Source organism: Salminus brasiliensis, chromosome 4, assembly GCF_030463535.1.
Source record: "Salminus brasiliensis chromosome 4, fSalBra1.hap2, whole genome shotgun sequence".
In the NCBI taxonomy this organism is placed as follows: Eukaryota; Metazoa; Chordata; class Actinopteri; order Characiformes; family Bryconidae; genus Salminus; species Salminus brasiliensis.
The window spans coordinates 21,858,472-21,874,913 of record NC_132881.1 but is presented as its reverse complement, the minus strand read 5'-3'; the positions used below and the strand labels follow the sequence as shown (position 1 = coordinate 21,874,913).

The 16,442-nt window shown below is 38.9% G+C and overlaps 1 protein-coding gene across 5 annotated transcripts in view; it reads right to left on the bottom strand.

Annotated features, from left to right (window-relative positions):
* Positions 1-376: 376 nt before the first annotated feature.
* The window catches only part of csmd1a (CUB and Sushi multiple domains 1a), a 498,833-nt gene continuing 482,767 nt past the window's right edge, over positions 377-16,442 (bottom strand). For 2 of the 5 annotated variants that reach the window (XM_072677611.1, XM_072677614.1), the window contains 13 exons: positions 16,026-16,199; positions 14,139-14,312; positions 13,958-14,031; positions 13,708-13,819; positions 10,898-11,077; positions 9,965-10,027; positions 8,826-8,987; positions 8,140-8,252; positions 7,774-7,861; positions 6,972-7,104; positions 5,281-5,343; positions 3,147-3,266; positions 377-2,067 (listed from right to left, as the gene is read on the bottom strand). In XM_072677611.1, coding sequence (XP_072533712.1) covers positions 2,019-2,067; positions 3,147-3,266; positions 5,281-5,343; positions 6,972-7,104; positions 7,774-7,861; positions 8,140-8,252; positions 8,826-8,987; positions 9,965-10,027; positions 10,898-11,077; positions 13,708-13,819; positions 13,958-14,031; positions 14,139-14,312; positions 16,026-16,199 — 1,505 coding nt within the window. In that variant the 3' untranslated portion in view covers positions 377-2,018. Of the gene's footprint in view, positions 3,267-5,280; positions 5,344-6,971; positions 7,105-7,773; positions 7,862-8,139; positions 8,253-8,825; positions 8,988-9,964; positions 10,028-10,897; positions 11,078-13,707; positions 13,820-13,957; positions 14,032-14,138; positions 14,313-16,025; positions 16,200-16,442 lie in introns of all 5 variants that reach the window. The other 3 variants (XM_072677610.1, XM_072677612.1, XM_072677613.1) reach the window with 3 other exon arrangements.

Genomic DNA, 16,442 nt, shown 5'->3' with positions numbered 1-16,442 from the left:
TCTCATTTCAAATTATACAAAAAATAATATGCTAATCTTGTTCTAATCAGTTCTTCTTCTACTTACTTAACTATTCATAGTATCAGATATTCTGACCAGGAGTGCCCAAACTTTTGCATGCCACTGTATATGATAGTTATTTTGCTTATACTTTTTTATTGTGGTTTATTTTAACGTCCTTGTATTAGATTGGACGTATAAAGTCAAGGGTTTTCTACCAAACGTTTCTCAAAGGCTGCATTAAAACCACCCTGTTATCACTTACCTGCATGGTTAATCTCTGGAATAAGAACATAGTGGAATGGAAAGAAAAATGAATCTATATTTTAAAATACTTTAATATTTATCTGAAATAATATTTCTCAAAATATGTGTCTTTTAACAATCTGTAGTACAGTTCTCTAAGGTTCATCATTTTCTCTCACGTCAAAGAACACATACGAGCGGGGGGTTATGCCATAAAAGCTCGTACATACTGACATTTGCTGGAAAATGTTTCAACCATAGATATATACTTATAGGTAGATAAACCATTAATTTACATTTTATACAGTAAAAACATTTATTTTAACAATTTTACCTACATTTAATCAAAAAAGTACAGCATATTTAATAATTTTACAAATTCTTCATAAAAAATATATTTCTGTACAAAAAAACATTTTCTTTTGCACCTACTTCAAGTCAGCAGCACATGATCGAATGATGTGAGTGAAGAGCGTGACCGATGGTTTCTGAAACGCAGTTTTACAGCTTGTCAGTTGGTAAACTATTTTACAGTGGTGAGAAAATAAATAACAGCAAAAACCAAACAAAAAAACCCAAACAAACAAAACCAAGTCAACATTATTGCAGCAAGCCTGGAGAAAGGCAAGATGTGGATTATCATAAGATGAAGTTTGCAGTGAAGGAGGGATGGAACCAAGACCATTAGAGGTTGCTGACTTCAACCTGACCAGTCCAACACAGTGGGATTAGACTTGTGCATGAACACGTTTCCATCTGACATGGGGGTTCGAGAGTACAACAGGAGGAATACTGCAGCGAGATAAAGCAAATGTCTGTAGTTTTACACAATTGCGTGGCGATACTCCTCAAGATTCTTCCACAGAGAATACAATCAGTATGAAAATCTGTGATAATTAGAAGCAAACCTATGACAATGGCACTGCTTACATTGGATGTCGCGCCAGTGAAGTTAAAGCGCCAGTGTATATGACAGCATTTCTTTAAGGAAAAACAAACGAACAAACAAACTAACTTGGATCAGGGAGTACACAGAAAAGAAAAAAATTAAAGTGATTACAATGGGCACATGCACTGTTTACCAGCATGGTCAAAAAAACCCAGCAAATGATGAGATTAAAATCACAGTGAATATGCACCCAAGAAGCCCTAGACTCATGAACTAGGCGATGATATAGGGTATTGGGAATTGTAACGGCCCCGTCATGCTTATGAATCTAATAAGGCAGTGTTTCTTCGAGAGGATGGTTTCATCTTCATCTCATTGATTCTATATCTCAGAAGAGTGAGAGTGCAGGGTGAGAGGAGGAGATACAGAACAAGTCTAGAGTCTAGTGGTACAAAGGGGGGGGGGGGGGGGGGGGGTGACAAACAAAAGAATCAACCCAGGAGTTGAAAAATCTCATAAAGGCATCAACAGATGATGAACAACACGATTGGCCTAGACCATGTGATTACTGACACATCAACAGAAAAACGACTAATAATAATAAAAACTGTGGTTAAACAAAAGTGCAGCATTCGTCAAAATAAAGATTTTGCACCAGAATCATAAAAAAACTCCATCCATCCATCTGCACAAGAGGTATATTTGATACATACTGTAAGCAAATTTGCCACTCACCAATCAGGATAAGGATCAAGCAGAGGAACCTCAATAAAATAAAAAAAAACAATGAGCTGAACAATGAGTGTCTAAATATCTGGAAAAAAGGAATGTTTCACGTCTTGACTTGTCAAAGCTGTTGACCAGACATTTCGTTTCGATTAGATCAGTTAATGAAAGCAAGTAGACGGTGGCGTCCACGGTCAAATGTGCTCCTGGAGAAAAGAAATTAAAAGGAAAAAGGAAGAAATAATAATAAAAAAGGATGGAATGGAATGTCTGGCTTAAAAAAACAGTTTCAAAGCTAAATGTGTCCTTAAACCTTTCAGACAGGTTCATGTAAACATAAAAAGAACTTTATTTGCAGAGCTAATTTCCAAAAAATATAATCAGACTCTCTTTCTTGATAGACATAGCATGACATCATGCTCTTTATGGATATGGAATTATATGTTTTTTTTTATATACATATGGTCAGAAACCCTGTATATTATTTTTTCTGGTGTATTCATTTGTTCCAATAAGTCGATGTCCTTCTCATACTAGTGCAAAATTTGTGCGATAAAGTTTTTTTTTCTTTTTTTCTTTTCTCCCCCCAACCAAACACGGTGGCTGACTGCTCTGTCCGCAACCCCAAGATTAGAGTCTTCTTCTTTTTCTTCTTCTTGCGCTTCTTGATGGAGACGCACGCCGTCAGTCCACTGAGCCACAATAGTAGTCCAGTTGCTCTGTTCATTATCTTTTGTCTTCACTGAAGAAAATACACAGGGCCAGAACAACTCTGCAGCTTTTAAAGACACTTCACTGTCTTCCCAATTATTATTATTATTTTTTGTTGTATTGTTTGGAAGGGGGAGGAAGAAAGACATGAAAAAAGAGGATAGAAAAAAATCCTTTTCATCCTACATGTGCTGTTAGTGGTGCTGTTCCTTGCTCCGGTGGTCATTTGTCCTGATCACAGTCAGCACGCGAGCTTAGAAAAAAAGTTCAGTAGTTTAGTTTCTTTGATAAGTTCCTCTGACTCTCCTGATTCTGCAGTGTTTTTTTTTTGTCTTTTCTGGTTGTTTAAAAAAAAGAAAAGAAAAAAAAAGAAAAGAAAAAAAAAAGCTGTTCATATTCAGAAATGATCAAAGTGAGCTTGCAGTGAAGTATAGTTTCACAGCTGCTTATAGTTTCACTGATACGCGCTTGATCGAAAAGACATACTGATGTGTGGCACCTGAGTCGGTGCAGTCCGGAGGCGCTAAACGGAGGCTATACTACTGTGCACACCGTGTTGAGTGTGGTGTCAAACCTCACGGCTTTGGCCTCTGTAGGCTTCATATTGGTGTCGTACATGGGGTTTTCGAACGACGCTTGCCCGTTCGTGTTCTCATGCCCGGCGTAGCCATTGTACTGTACTTTTGGTCTTGTTCTGCCAAAAGGAAGAGATTAATAACGTTACTGCTGCAGACGGGTCAAAGCCCCTGGCTCACATGTCTCTCTTTTTAAGGTCACAGCTTAGGAACATTCACAAAACATAGCAGTGCATTCCAAAGTATATACATATATACTGTATATACTGTATATATATGTATTTATATATATAAATACACATACACACACACACTTACTTATATATTTTTGTATGTGTTAAAGAGTAACATAGACATTAGAAATGTTAGATCAAGCCTGAAATAATTAAATAAAAGAAAGAAAGAAAAAAAGAAAGTAAGAAAAGAAAATGATGCCCACATCCAGAGAAGATGGGGTGAGACAGATGCGTGCTATCCAAGTTAAAAACAAAAGAGGCAAAGTTTAAAAATTCCAGACTTCTACATGAACTACCTCAGTTTCTTTCACTTACACTTTTTACAAGCACTCAATTCACGCGAATACAATCTAAAGTAGAGCTTTAACCCGCTGCACTACTCCGCTACACTTGCTAAACCCCAACAATAAGGTGAGGTTAAATGTTAAAGAGGATCGGGAGGCCGGAGCCTGTTGAATTCCCGCTTTGCGGACTCAAACTGAGCAAGCGCAAAAGCCCCTTGTTTAAGCAGGAGGTTAGCATGTATGAAAATTATTTTAACTGTTGCCAACCTCCTTTTGGAGCACAATTCAAAGTGAGTAGGTGGCTATTAAGCCTGCTGGCCAAAAACTGCACATTTATTATGTACAGAGGAAAAAATGGATTGTGACCATCATGACCACAGGAATGGCCTGAGGCTGATAAAAAGCTTTAAAAAAGCACCAGGAAACAAGCTAGAGACATAATGCTTCCCTCCATAAGGCCTGATGAGGAGAAATTTCTTCCCCTCAGCTCTAATAATTAAGGCCTAAAATAATCCCACTCTCAAAAAGGTCACTGCTTCCCCCAAACCGTAGAAAGTTAGAGAACTGTAACTGATAGCCCCCTTCCCCGACTGCCCCGTCGCAGCTATGATTTATGGTCACACACAAATTGTACGATAATCTAAATAAATGACCTGCATCCCCAACCAAATTCAGAATTCTTTCCCGTTCCGAGGGTGAGGGCCGCGTCACACTTCAAAGAACCTCAGCACAACTCCAAAAAAAAAAAAAGTTAAAAAAAATAAAAGAAATGCAAAAACGACTCATGACATTTCAGTGGCACATTTACACAAACGGAAAATAAACAGGATGGCTTTTAGTTGGTCGAATTAGAGAGACAGAGATGAATAAGACCACAAACGTAACATGGTCCCCCCACCCGCCACCAGCTAGGCCTGTCACGATTCATTAAAATTATTTTGTTTATTTTAGGCAACCATTAAAGTACAAGTTTAAAGCAGCCAAATTGTTCTGCAAGTCTACAGTGGGGTCCAAAAGTCTGAGATATAAGCAAAACAGATCCACCTAACATGAGCTTCCCGGAAGAGATAAGCCCTTTCTGAAGGGGGCCAGTGTCAAAGATTACCTAGCACCACATTAGGAAAGATTTTGCAAAGGTTAAAAGGGGGCACTTACTGGTTATGTAAAGTGCTTGGTGACTTAGTCCTCATTCGGAGGACTGATGTAGCAACTTGGACAAGAAAACATCAGTCTGCACTGTCCTCTGAAAGTGGTGTTATTGTATGAGTCCTGTTATGTGATTCTGGACATCTCAACAGAACTGCTTTCTGCTTCTTTTCCTTCCAAATATCTGCCTCAACCCAAATGCATCCAATTCACATTCTGTTTGCTGTGACGTCAACGTATGATTGTGAGACAAACATCGGTGGAAAATGATTGCGCTCTGCTTAAGTAATCACAAATGTGGTAAGGCATTTATGTAATAATTGCGACAGGCCTACAACCACCCAATCCCCACACACACATCGTGCATCCTCCTCTCCCTCTGACGAGATGAGCGAAAAGAAAAGGAGACGATGGTGATGTGGCAGCAGAGGGCTCATTGTCTAGTGATTTAGCTTCTGGGGTCTTACCTGGAGCCGGCCCTGATTACGTCTTTGGGTCTCTCATTCTCATCTGTCTCTTGTGATAGTACCCTGCCAATTTTTTTATTTGTTTTAATATTGGGCAATTGTCACCCTTCATGACAGTTTCTTTTTTTTTTGTTTACTGTATGTCACATTCGTCTGTTGCTTGCTTTGGTAAACGCAGGAAAACTCCAATGCAGTTTATTATTGTTGTTTTTTTGTTTACTATAGAGTCAGGTATAGTATTTGTAGAGTGATACAGTGTTTGCCATTTTGCATCTGTAGACCACCCTAATTGATCAAGGTTAAAGTACAGGCTTGAATTATAGAGGTTTAACAAAAATGTTGTACTAACCATTTATGGTAACTGGACAAACTAACAATGATAAATATAATATTTTTTTAAATACTTGGATGCAAATTCTTAGCAGTCAGCATTAGACATCACCACATGCTGAGTTTTCTCTAGTGAGATGCTTTGCCAGGCCTGTACTGCAACCGCCTTCAGTTGTTGCTTGTTTGTGAGTCTTTCTGTCTTTAGTTTTGTCTTCACTAAGTGAAAGATCAGGTGACAGACTCTGACATTTAAAAACATTTAATTTCTTTGATTTAAGAAACTCTTCTTTTGGTCATTATCCATCTGTACTGCAAAGCACTATCCAATCCGTTGTCCAACATTTAACAGAATCAGAGCAAAAAGTCTGGAATTCATCCCGCTACTATGTTTGATCAATAATGTGGTATACTGTAGGTCATGAGACCTTTACTCAAGTTAATCTACTCAAGGTTTCATCTTTTCAAAGAATCTTATTCCTGTTCTGTAATTTCTAGCAGTATAATCTGGCCTCTCTAGTCTTTTTTATTCTTTATTACCTGTGGTTATGGTCAGTTATCAGTGGTTTGTATCTTGCATCTCTTTATTTACACTCATGAAGGCATCACTCAATTGTAGATATGCCTTCCTTTTCAAGAGTGTTCCTGGCTTGACTAGACTAGGTTGTGAAGGGGATTTTCTTCATTAAGAAAATAATTATGCCATCATCTTTTTAAGAATGTACAAAATTGCTGATTTGCGTCCCCTATCTCCCTGATAGGCTTATTTTTTAGCCTAATGTAATAATGGCCTACTTTACTTGCAACAACACCTCTTTGGACTGCGTATTTTCATTGAATGGATCTCAAAGGCAAATTCAACACTTTAAAGGAGACCTTTTATCTCTTTAATTTGTCATGAAATAACAAGGCAACAGGCATGAAAACCAGCCATGATGAACAGCCATGAAACTGCTTATCAGTCACTTGTCCAATTAATGTTGAGGCTGTAAAAATGGAGGGACAAAATCCTAATTGGTTACTATACGTATTTGTTTTAAACCTCTTGAATTAAAGCAGAACAATGTGCACCATAACCACATCCTCAATCACATGGTTTTATTTCAAATTCATTGTGGTGGTGTACAGAGGTAAAATACATATGGACCTGACTGTATTACTTTAATGGTGACACAGCTAATCAATAAAAGTAAAGCATGTAAATTTTACTGCTCATGAAATAAGCTGCTAATCAGCCACATATACTGGATAGGCAAAGGAGTTTCCCCGTAACTGCAGCGAGACAAATGCAAATCAACATCCAACAATGGACAGAACGTCATCAACGCATGGTTAAAGCAGGATGTGTTCTCAGAGGGGCTTACCTGTGTTTGTAGAGGTAAAAGGCAAACCCTGACAGAATAAGAGCAAAGAATGGCACCAGTATAGCAGCTGCCACTGAGCTGCTGTTTGTGCCATAGTAAGGATTGGAGGAATCCATATCTGTGGTGATAAGACCTGGAAAAGTAATTATTGATAACTACCATCAATAACATGCTAGACAAATTTAAAATAGTCACATATAAAGTGTGTATTTTCAGCACATTATGGTACTACACATAAACTGCATTAAAACATATCTTGTAATACAAGTCTTCTAATGAATCTCATAATGAGCACAGAAATTTATTGTGTAAAGCTCACTTCTGTTCTTATTTCTAAGCTTACTCAAAACCACAATTTCCTTAAAATGCAGTTTGGCGAGTATATTGCTGCTGTCCAATTAAAACGTCTGTTTTTAGTTTTCTCCATGGTTTGAAACCTGCAGGTACTATCTATACACTGTGTAAATATATTTGGATCAAAAAACCAATAGAAATGCTCTAAACGTGTAAAACTCTTGTTTTACATTAACTTTCATTCAAAGTTTTTGCTTTTTTTTAATTTTTCCTTTATAGTCATTTTTTGGAGAGTTTGTCATTGGACAGCAATAAAATTGTCCATGCATGTTTTTTAACATTTCACAACTCCAGCTGCCCTTTTTATTTTATGAAAGTGTCACAATGAGCTCATTTAGATTGGCACATTCTTGAGTCAGTGACTTTGAGTTTGATAAATAAAAAAAGCAAGAATAAAAACCAAAAAACAAAATGCAAATCAACAAATGTGCTGCAGGGATCATTTTACCTTGTCTTGTCAGCTGAAACTTCCCAAAATCTTTGCTGTGGATATGACCTTGGTAAACAAACATTTTCTTCTCAGACTCTGCTGTCACCTGGATTAGAAGAGACCAAAAAAAGACTGAAAATAGTAATCAAATAGAACAACTCTCATTTGTGAGAACCCATGGATGAGTGACCGTCCTGTTTATAGATTCAAGGCCAGTCACAAAATTGTCCAATAAATAAATAAATAAATGAATCAATTACAGAAATTTACTTCTTTTCTGCCAATTACCAATGTTTTGGTGTGTGGGTGTGAATATGTGAGCCCTGCTAGTGTTTTAAAAATGACAGCTTCTGTATGATGGTAGCATAACTGTGTGGTACTTACATAGCCATCCATTGCCCAGTTGTCGTTTTTAAATTTACTGAAGTACTGCTCTGTTGGGCCTCTTATCTGGTAGACTTTCAGTAATAGATGATTTTCCTCTTTCTTGTATGTCCCTGTGCAAAATGAACAATAAGACTCTCAATTTTCACAACTAAACGTAATCTAAAATGTAACACTTATCTCGAAGCTAAAATTAAAACTGTCTAAATTCAAATGAAGCCGACATAATAAACAAGACGTGATGAATGTAAAGGAACTTGTCTAGTGTGAAACGCACTCTAAACCCAAATGGTTTTATAATATTAATGGGCTTTGGAATCAGTACTGTTGATGAATGACATAATTATTATTGTTACTAGCTTTCCATTTTTCATTATCAGAAGGTATTGCAAAACAAGCTTATTGTTGGGTGATTGTTTTGGCCAGTGACAATATCATTTTTATATAATACCCAAGCATTCTGCTGCTTTTAGTTTTTTTACGCTTTAGTGTGTGGGTGTGTAAGTCCTGCTGCAGTTCTAAAAATGACAGCTTCTGTAAAAAGTTATATATCAGAGGTACTTACATAGCTATTTACCGCCAACAGCCATCAGTGGGAGTGGTTCTTTGTCATGCTTAATGTGTACACACTGAAGACTGCATTTACTATGTAGTCCTGAGATTTCAGCTTATGTTTAACCACTTACCCGCGAGCTTGATCTGCACGCCACTTTGCTCCAGGAGAGTGACATTGACTCTGCTTGTTGTGGCATTGAATGCATTGACTGTTATTGTGGCTGACTGCCTTTTGCCAAGGTATTCATAGAAGCCTGCCCAGCCGGAGTTCAAAGAGAACACATCTGCTGGAACTGGACAGACGTGAATAAAAATTAGAATAATTGCACAATGCTGCACAATGCCCTGGATAAACATTTTAGAGGAAATGTATGGCATGGTTTCATGATTTTGGTGTGGAGGAACTCCAGTGGCCTGCACAGAGCCCTGACCCTAACCCTACTGAACACCTCTGTGATAAACTGGAAGGTCTAATAAGTAAGTAAGTAGAGGCTGTTGTAGTTGCAAAGGGGAGCAAACACCATATTAATGCCAATGGTTTTGGAATGGGATGTCCAGCAAGCTCATATGAATTACGGACACATGTTTCTACATAAGTTTGGCCACAGAGTGTAGTTCACAATTGGGTAGGGATATAACAATAAACACCACTAACATTTATTTTTTGCTTTTCTGCTTTAAAATTTTGTTCAGTTGCCAATATGAAGACAACAGTGCATAAAGAAATGGTAATTAACGCACACAAGAACTTTTATTACAAGAAAAATGCATGTAAATACATCAAAATGTCTTTTTTTAAGGATATCAGGGACTCTATGATAGAACAGTGGAAGCCATTACCATTTATGTCAGCATGTCTGATATCACAAATTTTTCATATCATAAAATCTAACTGTAATTTATTTGCAATCCTTATTGCTTTGCAAACACAAGGCAATAAAACAGTAATTGTTATACCCCTACAATTTGGTCTAATACACTATCCTGATGTCAACAGCATGAAACTCACAGCACACACAGCTACAGGAATATTACACTAACGCTGGTCACTCAGCTAGAAAACCTGTGTACATTTCTGAACAAATAGTGAAGCTCACTTTAAATAAACACTTTCATTCTATTCATTAGGCTTTATGAAGGCATAAACTACAAGCATTATTATTTACTCATGCCCTTCATTACCCTGCCTTATTTAGCACTACAGTGTCCATGTCAGGTGAGTTTCATGGCAAACTGAAAACACAAGCACACCGTGGTAAAGGTTACGTACCCCGAATCTTGTTTTTCTGTACATCGGAGTCTCCCTTTGACTTGCTGTTTATTTTGGGTCCAACTAGGAGACAGGACATATAATTGATAAGTTGACATTTTGCAGGTGCGCCCTGACACTCCTTACATGCATGCTCATGGATAATGATATTTAAATCTCCCTTGCTAAATTATTGATTCATTTATATTTCTAAATGTGTTATGATATACGCCACTACGGGATGAAGCCTCCATATAAATGTTTGACTAAAGCAAGCAAAAAGGGACCCTGTTTAACTCTAGACCCTGAACGTAATGCAAATAAAAGGCAGTAGGATGTCAAATCTTTGACGGCAAAATGCCACACCAGTTCCAGTGAGCTGTAAATTGACTGTACTGGTGAGCTGGGAGTAGACGTGGCCTAAAGGTTAGAGGAATGGGCTTGGGACCGGAAAGCTGTCAGTTTGATCCCCTGTACCAGCAGGAAGAAACAACCATTACCAATTATGGCTGAGGTGCCCTTGCGCAAGTGACCTAACACCAAACTGCTCCCTTGTGTTGAAGTGGCTGATCCCCACTCCGGGTGTGTTCTCACTGCCCCAGTTCACTTTTGTGTGTATGTGTGTATGACACTGTCCTACTTTCCAATTACAGAACATTTACATTTCAAGTGTTGTTCATTTTACATGCTACATTTTATGATTTAAATGTTCCCAATATGTTAAACTCACCAAATAAACAATAACTGTGCATTTAAATGTGGAGGAGTGTGTATTTCTTCTCCATATAGAATTAGAACTTAAATCAACAGAATTTGACCAGAGGTTCCTCAAATGTTACATATGACTCTATGATACAGCGACAGTTCATCACTTTGCATCTGTAGTTCAAGGGTTAATGTTTCTATTAGACTGACCATTTAGCTGATTCTCCCAGCACAGGAAAAGGTCAGTACCTTTGCAGACAGGTGGCTTGCCTGACCACCTGCCATCTGGCCTGCATGTCCTGTGCTCGGATCCGCCGGCCAAAAAGAAGCCATCCTGGCACGTGTACATGAGGGTGTAGCCCAGCGTCGGCAGGTCAATGGCCCTCACATCCACATGAGACGGCGTCTCAGGCTGTCGGCAGGCATGCGCTATACAGGAGAAGAAAGAATATGCAGAGAATAAGCTGAGGAGTAAGGCGCAGAAGCCCTGATCGGCACGCAGCCAGCCCAACACCCACACAAAGTATTACTTCACGGGCCGCAAACAGAGCTGCGCCATTGGAGGGAAAAGTTCTGGAACATGCCTTAAGTGCTGCTACCTTACATAATATATGAACCGGGTCTTCACACCTCGCCGTTAGTCGACTCGCGTCTTCGTGCTCTCGGGCTCAGACAGCCAAGGCGCTTTATATGAGTGAGGAGCCCCGAGGATTTCATGGAGTGGGCTGTCAAACTCGCCCACAGATTTACAACCCAAGTACAAGCGGCTTAAACTTGGCTAACTTTAAGTCTTTCTGCTGAGGCCAGCAATCCCCACTTTTGTCCTTTTGAGAATCAGCCACTGCAAGTGATCACTCCATCTGAAACAGGCTTTTGCCGTTTCTGTTTCTGTTTCTTTCTGTGTCCATATGTAAAGCTTTAGGAAAAAATCACTTGAAAAGATGTACAAAGGTTTGATCTTAAGTGCATGACACCAGTTTGGAGTCGCACAAAGAATCCAAAGTTCAGTACTGCCATTTGCCAAACAAGTCAGCACTAGCTAGCACCAGGCCAACACATTATTTTACTATATTCAAGAGTTCTGTATTTATTTAAAGAAAAGGTTAAAATATTTTATTTAACCTCTTTTCTTTAAATACTACACTTTAAAAATGTTTGACTCTTGACTCTTACTGCCATCTTATTAATCTGTAAAAAATGTAATTTGCAATCTGATATATATTCATTATTTGGACAATAATGAGAGTTCTAATTTCTTTGCTGTAGAATTGTTTGGTATTGAGCATTGAGATTTTCCACTTGGTATTGGAGTTAAAATCTTGTTCTTGTATGCGCACCCTATTTCAGAGCCCTCTTATAATCAATAGACAAAGAATGCCAGTGTTTTTTAAATCTTAAATGATTCTTAAAAAAGTGAGAGAACCCCCACCCGCCTAACACATAATTACATTATTCACCAGTTTATTGTCATCCTGCAGCTCCCACACAACACAATTTACTAAAGTAAAACACCACACATATTAACGTTGCGCTCACAAAGCAGACGCCTGACCAACAATCCCATTTTTCAGAACCTCACAAATAGAATCGTCACCTGCCCGCCCCACACACACACACTACAAGATGTTGAGTCATACATTCCAAAAAACTTTAAGATGTACGATTCGAAATTGAGATGGCCATGATTGGTCTGCTAGCACATCTGATGGCTAAAGATTGGATTATACAGCCCCCACACCACAGGGTTTTCTGGAAAGACTACCGTTTAAGACCAGACTGAAATCAGGACCTTCCGTGATTGTCAGGAGAGGTGAAACGGTCTGAAAATCAGCCAGATTGTTTTGTAGTGTGGGTCTGGTATTAGCCACTGATACAGCTACCACAATCTAGCTTGTCATTTCCTCTATACTTGACCCAGGGATGCTTTTTCTCAACCTATCAGAAGAAATGCAATTACATAGGTTTGGCAAAATGTGCCATGACCTTAAAATTTTTTAAATGTGCCACCTGTCTGAAAACCTGAATTTATGCCCATTTCAAACACTAATTGACATTACACCTTAAACCAACACCTACTAATGCATACAGAGAACCACAAGGGAACCAAAAACACAACAATGTGATAGACAGTTCATGTATTAATTAAGAAAAAAATATCACAACACCCAATCCCCCTGTGTGAGAAAGTGATTACATCCTTCCTTTCAGGAGTTGGTTACACCTCCCTTAGCAGCAATAACTGCCGCCAACCACTTTCTGTAGTTGTTAATTAGTGTCTCAACTCCTTGATAAAAATACTGGCCCCTCCTTGCAGATCTGTTTCAGCTCAGTCACATTTATAGTCTTTTGTGTATAAACTGCAGAATTAGGGTTTAGGTTGGGACTTTGACCATTCTTAATTGGTTTATATGTCTTATTTTTAAACCATTGTGAGGTGGACTTGCTTGTGTGGTTTGGATCATTGCCTTGTTGCATGACTCAACTGTATTTCAGCTTCAACATATAAACAGGTGACCTGATATTCTCTTAGAGAATTCACTAATACAGAGCAGAATTCATTTTCCCCTTAGTGGTAACAAAGTGTCTAAATCCTGCAAAGCATCTTCAAACCACTATCAATACAACCACCATGCTTCACAGTTTGTAGTTCAAGTGCAAGTGTAGTGCAAGTTCAAACTTTGAAAAGCAGTGACACAACAGGGCTTATGTTGGCCAAAAGAAATGTATATAATATATATTTGAGACACTTAGAAGAATCATCTAGGTGTTTTTTGGTGAAAAGAAGAGCACTTTTTATGTTCTTCTTGGTTAGCAGTGGTTTCTGCTGTGCTATTCTGCCCTGCATCCCATTCTTGCCCAGAACTTTTGCACACCAAGGGACATAAAAAAGTACTTAACTTCTGTGTCAGCTACCCTGCCTAAATAGACTAAATACAATGTTCAAATTCAAATTCCTTTTCTTCTACTGCCCTGTTCCATACTTTTCATAGAACAGACTATCCAAATAATCACTTTTTTACTATAAACACTTTTTAGAAAATGTTCTAAACGCTTCTTACCAACACACTCCGGCTGCATGCCACTCCAGGTCAGATTTTCCAGGCATGTTCTCGTAGTTGATCCTAAAATATGATAATTTTTTCGACATTTGAAGAAAACTTTGCTCCCCACCTAAAAAAACAAAACATAAAAACAAACAAACAAAAAAAATCTTTAATTAACTACAAAGCTACAGCTTCGAGCATACTGTATCACACCTTCTCTATATCCAGTTTTAAATAAGAACAACATAGAAATTCCAATGCATACCTCAAACCCCTGAGCCTGCAATGGGATTCCATATGCGGGGGTTCCGGGATCTTTACATGCGTTGTACGCTGGATCTACAATTACACATTAAATGTTAATCACCATCCTAGAATTATAAGACTAGTGTGATTAAAGGGTTGGTGAACTGTTCACCACTGTTTGTAAGCTGATAATTACACACCAATGCAGGAGGGCTGGATTCCGGTCCAAGAGCCGTCCTCCTGACACACTCGCCTTGGGGAACCCACAAGCAGGTAGGGCGAGCGGCAGTAGAATGCCACTTCTGACTTGTAGGTAAATTGGTTCCCCTCTCTGTAGCCCTCTGCAGGGGTGCCGGGGTCTCCACATAACACAGCTGTGCAGCACATGAAGAGAAATACAAAGGTACACTACGAGTAGTTATTGTTATTCGTATTGAGGTCAGTCCAATTTCAGGACCATAATAACTGCAATAACAATTTGATAACATAACTGGCTCAGATGACACTAGTGAGACATCATGGCACTGACTGTACTGGGTGACAGAAGGTGTTCATTATAGAGGTTAACTGGTCTACAGTGGTGCATCGATTACTCTGTACCACTTGTCCCAAACCACATCAAGGGGGCCATTTTATAGACGTAGTATACCAAATGGTGTTAGCCACATTATTCTTGTAGTTGTGGTGCAAGACTAAAGAACGAAACTGCTGCCCAATAATAATAATAATTAAGAGACACCAGGCACTCCCTGGGCCTGATTTAGCAACACAGCACAGCAAATGGACAAAGAAATTGTAACCGGTATAACAGCGAAACATAGGCCATTGAGGTCCTCCCACAGGCCACTGATGCCTGATGAGACGACTCTGGCAAAGTGGTATAGAGCAATTGACACATCACTGTGGACCAGTTAAGCTATAATGAACACCTTCCATCACCTAATACAGGCCATGCAACGACCTCTTGCTATAAATATATATGTATGTACATATGTGTGTGTGTGTGTGTGTGTGTGTGTGTGTATAAATCCTAATGGAAATGCAAAGAACACTATTATCCAATGTCAAATAAGGACCAAATACCATGATTATGCAGTTATCTACAAGAAATTTGAATAATAATAAGACCACAGCCATTCAATAAATGTTCTTAGATGTGCTCCATTATTTTGCCAATTGTAAATGTCATAGTTGTTTGCAAAAGCTTTGACACCTCTTGTGTCTCTGCAGGGGATTTGTATATATTGCCATTAAAAAGATCAACAAAATGTATTTTGACCAGACTTACAGAATATCCTTGAGTATCTTATAATATTCTAATTATCTACCAGCTTTGCACCCTGTATATACAGACATGCTACACATACAGTTGTCTATGTTTAGAACAAAATATTGAAATACATGGTTCTGGCTTATCTGTGAAGTGTAGGTAATTCTGGAGGGCACTGTGTGTTATAAAATTTGCAAAAAATGGTCTGGTGCAGGCTCAGCTCTCATTCTTGCACTGCCCATTGTGTTGCCCACTTGTTTTTATGGAGGCTGAATTGCTTGCTGGATTGTGACTGCTGTAGGAAGTATTGCAGTTTTGGATGCTACTCTCTCCTGAAGGCAGCAAACAACACCCTGACTGGGGTTTGAAGTGTCCCCCACACTTTTAACATGGAGTTTCAGTATTACCTCTGACACTGTGTCCAAAATTTACAATCAAAACCTGCAGGCTTTAGCAACAGCCCGTGGCCATACACCTTCTACACTATGTGGTACATGTGGACCGACAGAACTGGCTAAAGGATATACAGTATTTGTGTTATGCTGGCACTAGTATTGAAAATGTCAAAACGGTTTTGTGACCTGTCAAATGTAGTGTTTCTAATGTAAAAAAGCCCACAGCTTGCCAGCACAACCTACTTTTTCCTGAACAGGTCCAATGACAAAACAAAGTGGCAAGATATCTCCAATTAGTCACAGTAAAGCCCACAAAGAAAGTAATTTGACTATGAGCTTTGTTGATACTTCCAAAGCTTTGCTGAAATCAGTTAAGAGGATACCTTGGACTCAATTTTCAGAGACATGTGCTCCATACTTACGCAGACACTGAGGGATATCCCCACGCCATGTCCCATTCCCCTCGCACGTGGCTATTCCTGGAGAGGACAGCTGATAGCCATCGAAGCAGCTGTAGGCCACGCTGGAGCCCCACTGTAGATCTGAGCCCTCCACCTTTCCGTAGCGAATGGTTGGGGGCTGGCCACACATGATGACTGCAGGCATAAATGCATAATCATCATCATCATCATCATCATCATCACTCTCATTACCATCATGACCTGATGATAAAGCAATCTCAAACCGTCACAGTAATTCTGAGAGCGCAGGGTCTGAATGGAAATGCTTTGCCGATGTAGGAGCCTCATGGCTATTTATTTGCCATTTTCCTTCCTTGATCATTACGTTCCATTTGCTTAGAGGGAGGGTATGTGTGCTTTTGAATCAAAAGGGGATAG